Source organism: Stegostoma tigrinum, chromosome 30 (assembly GCF_030684315.1).
Source record: "Stegostoma tigrinum isolate sSteTig4 chromosome 30, sSteTig4.hap1, whole genome shotgun sequence".
Classification (NCBI taxonomy): domain Eukaryota; kingdom Metazoa; phylum Chordata; class Chondrichthyes; order Orectolobiformes; family Stegostomatidae; genus Stegostoma; species Stegostoma tigrinum.
Genome location: NC_081383.1, coordinates 44,920,733 through 44,931,072, shown reverse-complemented (window position 1 = coordinate 44,931,072; position 10,340 = coordinate 44,920,733). Strand labels below are relative to the sequence as shown.

The window sequence follows — 10,340 nt, the reverse complement described above, 5'->3', positions numbered from 1 at the left end:
GTTGTGATCCCACAACCAACAGATCACATATAAGCTCTGCAATCCTTCCACATCCAGTCATGAATGGTGGTGGACAATTAAACAACTCACTGGAGGAAAAGGCTCCACAAATATCCCCATCCTCAATAATGAAAGAGACGAGCACATCAGTGCAAAAGATAAGGCTGAAGCATTCACAGCAATCTTTAGCCAGAAGTGCCATGTGCATAATCATTCTTGGCCTCCTCCTATGGTTCCCAACATCACAGATGCTAATCTTCAGCCAATTTGATTCACTCCACGTGATACCATAGAATCCTATTGTGTGGAAGTGGCCATTTGGCCCATTGAGTCCACACTGAACAGCATCCCAGACCCATACTGTCTATCACTGTAACCCTGCATTTCCCATGGCCAATCCACCTAGACTGCACATCCCTGGATACTAGAAATGATTGGAGGCACTGGATACTACAAAGGCAATGGGCCCTGACAACATTTGGCAACACTACTGAAGACATGCTTTAGAACTTGCCACTCCTCTACTCAAGCCCTTTCAGCACAGTTACAACACTGGCATCTACCCGACAGTACGGAAAATTGCCGAGTTATGTCCTGTACCCAAAACAGAGGGCAAATCTGACCCAGCCAATTATCATGCCGTCAGTCTACTCTCGATCATTACTAAAGTTTTAGAAGGCATTATCAACAGTGCTATCAAGCAACAACTACTCAGCAATGCCTAGTTTGACTTCCACCAGGGCCACTCAGCTCTTGACTTTATTATGCCCTTGATTCAAACATGGACAAAACAAGCTGAATTCCAGAGGTGAGGTGAAAGTGACAACCATTGATATCAAGTCTGCATTTGACCGAGTGTGGAATCAAGGAGCCTCAGCAAAATAGAATCAGTGGATATTAGGGGCAAATTCTCTGCTGGTTGGAGTCACACCTGGCACATAGGATGGTGGTTGTGGTTGTTGAAAGTTCGTTAACTCAGCTCCAGGACATCTCTGCAGGAGCTCCTCAGGGTAGTGTCATCAGCCTAACCACCTTCAGTTACTTCGCCAATGACCTTCCCTCTGTCATAAGGTCAGAAGTGGGGATGTTCGTTGATAATTGCCCAATGTTCAGCACTATTCGTGACTCTTCAGATACTGAAACAGTCCATGTTCAAATGCAACAAGATCTGGACAATACCCAGGCTTAGGCTGATGAGTGGCAGTTAACATTCACGCCACACAAATGCAGGCAATGACCGTCCCCAATAAGAGGCAATCTAACCACTGAGTCTTGACTTCCAATGGTGTTACCACCACTCAACGCCCCACTATCAACACCCTTGGTGTTACCATTGACCAAAAACTCACCAGCACTCACCACATAACACAATGGTTACAAGAACCACCCACCTGGATGTGTGGTCCAAGAATACTCAAGAAGTGTGACACCATCCAGGGCAAAGCAGCCTGCTTGATTGGCACCACGTCCAGGAGCATCCACTCCTTCCACCACTGATGCTCAGTAGCAGCAGTGTGTACCATCTACAAAATGCACTGCAAAAATTCACTAAAGATCCTTAGGCAGCACCTTCCTGACCTATGACCACTTCCATTTAGAAGGACAGGACAGTAGATACACAGGAATACTGACATCTGCAAGCTCATCTCCAAGCCATTCACCATCCTGATTGGAAAATATGTTTCTATTCCTTCAGTATTACTGGGTCAAAATCCTGGAATTCCTTCCCTAAGGGCATTATAGGTCAACCTACAGCATGTGCTGCAGCGATTTAGGAAGGCAGCTCACCACCGCCTTTTCAAGGGCAGCTAGGATGGACAATAAATGCTGGCCCAGACAGCAACATCCACAACCAACAAGTGAAAAAAAGTGGGAAAGATAGGACAAAGAAATGTGGGATTCCTTGGCTGACAAAGAAGGTAGGCAGGAGTAAGGCAGGAAATGCAATTGAGAATCAATAGAAATACTGAAGGTTTCGAGGAGGGGTGAGAAAACAAATGAGATGCAAAGAGGAATTATAAGAAAATACGAAGAGCAATTCCAAAGTCTTGTGCAGGTATATAAACAGTAGAAAGAGGTTAAATGAGGGGTAGAGCCAAGCAAAAGACCAAAAGGGGATATAAACATGGAGGCAGGGGTATGCCTGAGATGTTACATGAATACTTTCATCTGTCTTTATAAAAACAGTATGGCTGCCCAGGCCATGGTGACAGAGCAGAAAACTATCACTAGAAAGGTTCAAAATTAATCAGGACTAAGACTTGGTTAGATTGTTGACACATAGTTGACAAGGCAAACAAGGATCTTGAAGGAAGTGATGGTAAGAATTGCAGGGGCACAATCTTTCAGTCTTCCTTGGGGTCACTGGATGTGCTACAGAAGACTCGAGAATTGCAAATGTTACAGAACCCTTGTTTAAGAAGGGTTGAGAGGAAAACAATTACAGACCAGTCAATTTAACTACGGTGATGGGGATACTTCTAGAAACGATTATTTAATAATCACATGGGAAAAGAAGCGTTGGTGAGGAAGAGTCAACTTGTGTTTAAGTAATTTGCTTGAGTTTTTTGGAGATAACAGAAAAGCTCGATGAGGGAAACATTATTTAAATTGTGTATACAGATTTCCACAGGTAAGTTTAGGCTATGGTATAAATAGGATAGTAGCAATCTGGATACAAAATTGGCTAAGAGATATGCAACTGAGTAATTGTCAATGAAGATTTTTCAGGCTAGAGATTGTAGTGAAGTTCCTCCACGGTTAATATTGGGACACTTGCTTTTCCTGATATATATTAATGATCTGGATCCTGGTGTGCAGGCGACAATTTCAGAGTTAACAGATGACACAAAATTTGGAAAAAAGTAAACAGTGATGAGGACAATGTGGGACTCCAAACGGACACTGACAAGTTGATGGAATGGGTGTCAGATGAGGTTCAATGCAGAGAAATGAGATGTGATGCATTTTGGTAGGAAGAACATTGAAAGACTTATACAAGACATTGTATTGACCTCAGCTGGACTACTGTGTACAGTTATGGGTGCCAGATTACAGGAGAGATGCAAGCGCATTGGAGAGACTGCAGAAGTGCATTACCAGAATGAATCCAGGAATGAAGGATTCCAGTAATGAGTATTGATTGAAAGTGTTGAGATTGTTCTCCTTTGAAAGAAGCCTTACGGGAGATTTGGTAGAGTTTTCAAAATCATGAGCAGTCTAGATAGAGAAGAGAGGGAGAAATTTCCTGTTTGTAAAAAGGATGAAAACAAGGGGGTGAGGGTTTAAAGTGATGTGAGAAAAGAAACCTTTTTTCACTCAGCAGGTGTTTAGGGTCTGGAATGCACTGCCTGAAAATGTGGTAGAAGCAGGCTTAACTGAGCAATTGAAAAGGACATTGGGTGATTACTTGGATAGAAATAGTGTACATGGGTATGAAGAAAGAGCAGGAGATTGGAACTAGGTAATGATGCTCATTTGAAACATACATAATGGGCTAAAAGGCCAGCTTCTGTGCCCCAACCATTCAGAGATACACAGAATTGTTCAACCAAAATAGTTAACAAAAATGATACCACTCAGTTTGTTGGAAATGTGGTTTGGATTGAGATCAAATGTCTCAAACAGAGACCAAACAGAGGGAACAGTCGCTTTGGAATGCTGACGTGGGCAGGGATGGGAAGATGCACTTAGTGGTGGCATCCTGGTGGAGGTGGTGGAAAAGGAAGATAATGATTTTTTTGAATCCAGAAATTGGTGGGAAAATGAGGAAGAGAGTGGCAAATGGGTTAGACTTGGCTGAGAGCCAACCACCATGCTTTTGAAAGGTGGAATGTAGTCCTTGGTTGAGGGAAAAAAGATGGCATTATGGAAGTGTCATTAAGGAAAACAACAACATCGGAACAGATGTGACAAAGATCTAGAAACTTTGAGAATGGACTGGGGTCCTTACAGGATTCAGGGTGTAAGGAAGTGTAGTCAAAGTAACTGTCAATATATTTGTAATGACTAGTAGTACACCCCAGATGAAATGGAGAAGGCAAGGAATGGGAGGCAATGCTAGATTGCTCCTCGTGAATTTCAGAGCTGCCTATTTTCATAATCTTAAGAAACGGATTCTGATAAAATCTGTTTGTTTATAAAACAATATATTACATTCAATATAAAATTGTTGATTCATAATGAACCAAGACTTTTTAAATGGTATGAGTTATCTTTTGTAACACTGGAGATTATTCTACACATCTCACCGGCATCATTCGCATTGTAAAACTCAATACTGCATGAAGAGGCAAACTCTTCCTTATAGGGATGTGGAATCCACTTATAGCACTGACAGGCAATTTTGGATATGTGGCTGCCAGATCAGAGTTCTCTGTCTGAATCACCAATCAGGGTTGCTGTATGGCTGAGAAATCAGCATTTCTACTCTTCAACAAGAGCGAAAAGAGAAAAGGCTTTTGAGAATGAAAAAGCTGTTGTCTGGGGAGCTGCTCTGCCATCTTTAACTGCCTTCTCTAGGGGGGCAGAGCCTGTATGGGGAGGAGAGTGTCGTTCGCCCTGACTCACTCCCCAACTCTCAGCCTCTTACTCCTATTCCCACCTGGCCAGTATCTCATCCTTTGCAGTTTCCCCTATCACCCCACATTTACCATTATTACTGCTCCTGGGTGTAGACCCCAGGCTGTATAAACATTTGCACAATTTGCTGCTCCTGCAACCACACCTAGCAGATTGAAGGAGCATGTTGTTGCACAATCTTCCACTTGTATGTTCTGTATTTGGAACTCTAGTGATGGGTTGGTTCAGATATCTGGTCGGAGAGCTGTGACTGCCAGCTTTACAAGCCTGGTCTAGCTGTGACAGAAATCTGTGCAGAGTGCTTTTTGGGGAGTGGAGTGGGGAGGTAAAGAGTGAGCCAAAATTCCCAGCAATATCCAACAAGCTGAAGGACGTGGGGTTGCTGCTAAATTAACATCTATTTTTCTCAACATGGCTGGTTACCCAATAAAGAAGCCATGTGGTGGCTAGAAAACAAAGTATGCACGACAGATAATTTGTGAATGATGACACACAAAAAATCCAGACATTTCCTTAGGCGATTCTATTTGTACCAAATCTCAAGAAAGCTTTAAACCAACAATAATAATAATCACAATGCACAAAATGTTAGAATTCCAATTTTTACATCAATTTATACACATATTACAGATAACCCTAACCAATTTCATCTTGTAAGTTAGACTGACCAAGGTCACTTGGTATGATAAACTACATAGCTTATGAAAAGAATAAAAACAGACAACTGGTATCATTCCTAGTTTTGCAAATTAAAAATACAAAGAATATGCAAACAGTTGAGAATCTATACATCTTAAAACATTCCCAATCCCAATGAGACACTGTAGAACACAGAAGTTGAAATTAATTCAGTTATCTCATTTACCAGTTGACAATATTCAGGGGTTACTTGCTTTTATAATGCAGTAATACAGGACAGGCAGGAATGCTGTAAAGGCTTCCAATTTCTAACAAAAATATAAGTTGCTACTGGGGGTAAATCCTCTTTCAACATCCAAATTACTTCAATTATTTTAAAATAAACCATATTTTTATGTGGCATATTCTAGCCAGTGAGCAGGCTTTTCTCTGGGCAACTCTGCACTTATCCATCACGAAAAGCTCTTTGTTGTAGCAAACTGTTGCTTCCCTGAATTGCTACATCCTTTATCTAAATCTTTTAAATGTACTTATATTCAGTTACATTTCAGTCGCTATATAGGTCTATAAAGTGAACATACCCACCACTGGAGTAGCAACATCTGGAATGAACTAGATATGGCTGTCTGGTTAATATCACTGCCCACACTACCAAATGGTGTACGATTTAACATATTACCACAAAAGATCATTCACTTTCTGAAGATTTGCACTAGCCCTAGCTGTGGATACTGTAAGTAGAGAAAATTAACAGGTGGGTTACACACAGCTTGAGAACCCATCACCTCAGTATGTTTTACAAATGGGCTTTACAGAGGATGTTATAACATCACTGAAACTCCATCAAATTTGGAAATAGAGGGAGAACAGGGAGGCTACTCAATAGATTGCAGACCCAGTATATATTCCTAGCACATTCTGGTTCTCTGCCTTAAATTCACCAGAAACGGGCTACAGACCACAGGCAGGAAAGCACACATAAGCTCAGTCTCACAATCTCAGAGGAAATCATCAAACGCAGTGAATAAAACTTAATTGAACAGCTGACTCTCACAAGCTGCCTGGGTCTGAATCTCACAACTCAGTTACACTCCTCTAGTTACCCATCAGGAACAATGTTAGTGAAACATGCAGCAACATTAATCACAATACTCAGAGCTGGCGAGGCTGCACAGAGTTCAAACAGGGGAAAGACAGTAGTAGCAGCAAGTCTGAGATGTATGATCTGTCGGCAGCAGGAGAATGTTTTGGTTAACAGACAACGCGTACAACTTGGACATCACTGAGCAGTGGCAATGTCCACAAGGTGGCATTGAAATTCAGTGAATCACTGCACATGTATAGGAATAAGGGCAGCACAGGCTACTACAATGTTCAGGCAGAAGTGACAAGCTTATCAACTGCTGTAATCTGGATGTAACTTACAGCATGACACTCAAAGCATTGACAGACTGAAAGGTATTTGTTAGGCATTTATGAAATATTTCATAATATTTCATAATTACCTAACAAATACCTTCCAATCTGTCAATGCTTTGAGTGAAGAAATAGAGTTATGATTTAGCCAACAATGATCTAAGTTAATGGCAAGGTGGAGGAGCTGAATGGTCTTTTCCTGGATAATTACAACAACCAGTAGAGTCCAGAGCACTGCACAAAGAAACATGCCACATAAATTGAGTTTTAAGTTGTAAAAAGTAGTCAGCATTTTTCATCAGTTCAACATTGATCATAAACCTGCATTCTTTGACTTTGCAAAGTAACCCTTTTGCCAACTGGTTTGGGCATTTTTTGCTCTATTGCAAAATTGTGCATTTTCACAAAATAAAAAGTTACAACACAGTTTCCATCAATAATGGTAGGTTAAAAAAAACCTAAGAATGTCTGCCTATTTTGGGAGCACTTGGGTATTACGAAAGAAGAGAATACATCTAAAAAAAATGTACATCAGGATTCTTTTACAAATAATTTTTAAAAAAAAAAAATCAAAAAGATGACACAAAATTATTCCCTGGAAAATGACACTGAATGCATCTTTTCTGTTTTCAGCAATAGAAGATTAATTAGAAACAGTGAACATTTAAAGAGAAATTTTGGTTTAAAACAAGACTGGGCTAGGCGTTCACGTGAAATCTTCTTAGGCTGGCTAGATTCCAGTTAAACGGCTACAAAGCACATTTTTAAACCCCTACCCTCTATAAATGGACTAGGCCATTATGATAACTATTCACGTCAAATATATTAATTTAGTTCACCTCCACCATCACATTCAAAGTAGATACAAAACCTTTGAGGTCTAGATGTATTGTTGTGTCGAACTGTATGGATTCAGAAAAAGGTGAAAGATTGTATTAAATGCAATTCATAAAATCAGCCAGTCACATGGATGAACTGCACAAATGGAATCACCATCGGTTTACAATCTCTAATGGCTTTCCAGCACATTTGTTAAAACTTTATGACTAAGTTTAAAATAAGACGTGAACGGTAGATTAGAGTTTTCAGAAGTTTTGAATGATGAGACTGAGCTTCATGATTCTGGTTCGAATTCCCAGGTGCAAGTGACAACACTACTAGTCAGTGAGAGACAGCGGCTGAACCATCGACTGAACATGCACCAAGTTACGGCACTCTGCGGACAGACACATGCTTCAAGATTAAATGACAAAATTGGACCTTTACAGAAACTCGGTCATTTCAAAGCATTAAAACTTGCCGGTTTTTCCATGCAATGTCATGATTACAACATTAAGACATTAACTTGTGACACACCAATATCTCTCCTGCTAACTGCCTGCCGATTCCTTACAAAGCAGAGAAATACACATGAAAGCCTTTATTTCTGGTTGATAACAAAAACTCTTGAGCGAGAGTCTCAATAGGGAAATGACTGAAAATGTTTAACAATTATAGTAAACTGAAAGTGCACTTGTGACAATAACCTCAGCACCCTAAACAGCCAGGGTGTGTGTGTTTGGGACACACATCTCCAATGTGGACCATCCACAGGTACAGCTCCCAACAGAGAGATGCAAAACTCCAAATTTACCTTCCAACAAAAAATAATTTGCTTGTGAAGCAGAGATAGGGAAAAGAAAGAAAACCCACTTGATTGCAAAACTTGTTTGCTTTCCCATTCAAAGGCAGCGCTGTGTGTAAGTTGAATCAACTGCCAGTAAGATGGTTAGCTTTTGTGGAATTGAGCCAATCACAATCAAAAAACAATGACAGTTGAGGAGAAGTGGACCTGGCACAAAACTTGGAACAGACCCACACAAACCTTTGTCTCATTTCTGAGTCCCAGTTCCATGACTGTACTGTATCCGGTCGCTATCACAGTCAGACTTGCTTGTCATCAAAAATCAAACCAAATTGCCCTGCTTAGGAGCAAGTAAGACTGCAGACACCAGATACTGTGCTCTGGCCTCAATTGAAATTTTCTTTCCATTAATAAAGGATTGTATCAAATATTTTTAAAAACTGCAATATGTGACAAAAACTGAAGCGATAAGTACACAAGGTACTTTTCTTAGGTTCCTTTGTTATATTTCGTGATTGCAATTGTAAGCAATACGTTTGATGTTGCTGAATCATCAGTAACAAAAATAAGTATAAACGTCAGGTTTTAAAAGTTAGTTCACAGTCGCTGGGTCTCAGACCAGTGCAGGCACATTTCATTGAATATCCCAGTATTTTCCCTAAGGCACAGTGTAATACATGTACTGGTATCCCTGATACTCAAAATAGAACCATACCCACTAAAGGCATACAATTCACTCATCACTAGCTAATATACTGACTAGCTAGGCTCATTGTTAACTACGTAATGGGTAAAATAAGGCAATTTTCCCGCAGTAAGTAACAGCATTTCGAGAAATGCTTGCCCAAGCTGGCTTGTACTGTAAGTCACACAGAACCAATGTGTCTAATATTGAAGGGGTTTGGGCAAAGCTAATAGGTTAACTCAACTCATACTCAAATCTCCTTGCTAACCAGAGGTAGCTGTCACTGTAGATTAGTCCATGATTCCATTTAGTCAATCTCCCAGCTGAAGGAAGAGAACTGGTGGAAAGATGAGATTTCACACTCTGCCCACAAACCTCCTACCTCCAATCCAGTGACTCATGAGCAGTTGGGGAATTCTCCAGTCGGTGTGCAGTGCAGGAGCTTGATTCTCAGAGGCCTCGGTGCACTCCCTTGCACAAACATAGTTAACATTTTTAACAAAAAAAAGGATTAAATCTTGAGGAGCAGATCTGAAGAATGATTGGAGTGGTACTGTCAGTCTCCAGATTGCAGTGGAGCAGACAAGGGACAGGGCAAGTACATAAACAATTACAAAAGTAAACATTTTCTTGTATTTACAAAAACAGAACCTGGAGTTTCCTGACACACTCAAATTAGTGGTCAGTTAAGCTCCCAGCTGCCTTGGCCTTTGAAGATCAGTGTTTTCCACCAACAGTTGTGCAATAATGAATTAAAGCAGAACCTGGACTGTAAAAACCTAAACCATTTTTGTCTCAGTGTTAAAATGGTCATAGCAAAATATTTCCCTTGGACTCTGCACACTAAGCAGCTACAGCTATTTCATTCCCAGTGGACAAGGACCCGTTTGGCTGATGCTGTTCCTGCTGGATCATCACTGCCCCGACAGCTTGTCAGCCAGGTCAATGACCACTGCATCCAGTCGATAAGGACTGGGTGAGTCATACACATGACTAATCTGGGCACTTTGTACATTTAGTTTCTGTGGTTTGAAGCAGGCCTCCCCAAAGCCTGGAGATTGGGTTATTCTTCCTGACCTGGAGTCCTGGACAAATTTATATGTTTTACCAGAGGTTTCAGTCCAGTGAGATTATATTGAATTCATTAGTTCCTGATGAGCAGAGGCATCCAGCTCCTGAAGGGAATGGTTGAGGTCCACACGTTCTCGTTTGACAGGAGGCTCTGTCACTCCTCTTGAATCGGTATCCACCTCACTTTCCATCCCACTCCCGTCATCTGTTCAAAAATTTATTTTAAGCTATCACAAAATACCACAGACTGGACTTTGGAATCTAAGTACCACCCCAATCAGGGTTGTGGTCACTGAGAAATTAAAGCTATTAAAATACCTCACA

General features: G+C 40.8%; 1 protein-coding gene across 2 annotated transcripts in view; it reads right to left on the bottom strand.

Annotated features, from left to right (window-relative positions):
* Window positions 1-5,089: 5,089 nt before the first annotated feature.
* rfx2 (regulatory factor X, 2 (influences HLA class II expression)) overlaps window positions 5,090-10,340 on the bottom strand; it is a 121,223-nt gene continuing 115,972 nt past the window's right edge. For both annotated transcript variants that reach the window (XM_048559915.2, XM_048559916.2), the window contains one exon: window positions 5,090-10,221. In XM_048559915.2, coding sequence (XP_048415872.1) covers window positions 10,076-10,221 — 146 coding nt within the window. In that variant the 3' untranslated portion in view covers window positions 5,090-10,075. The remainder of the gene's footprint in view (window positions 10,222-10,340) is intronic.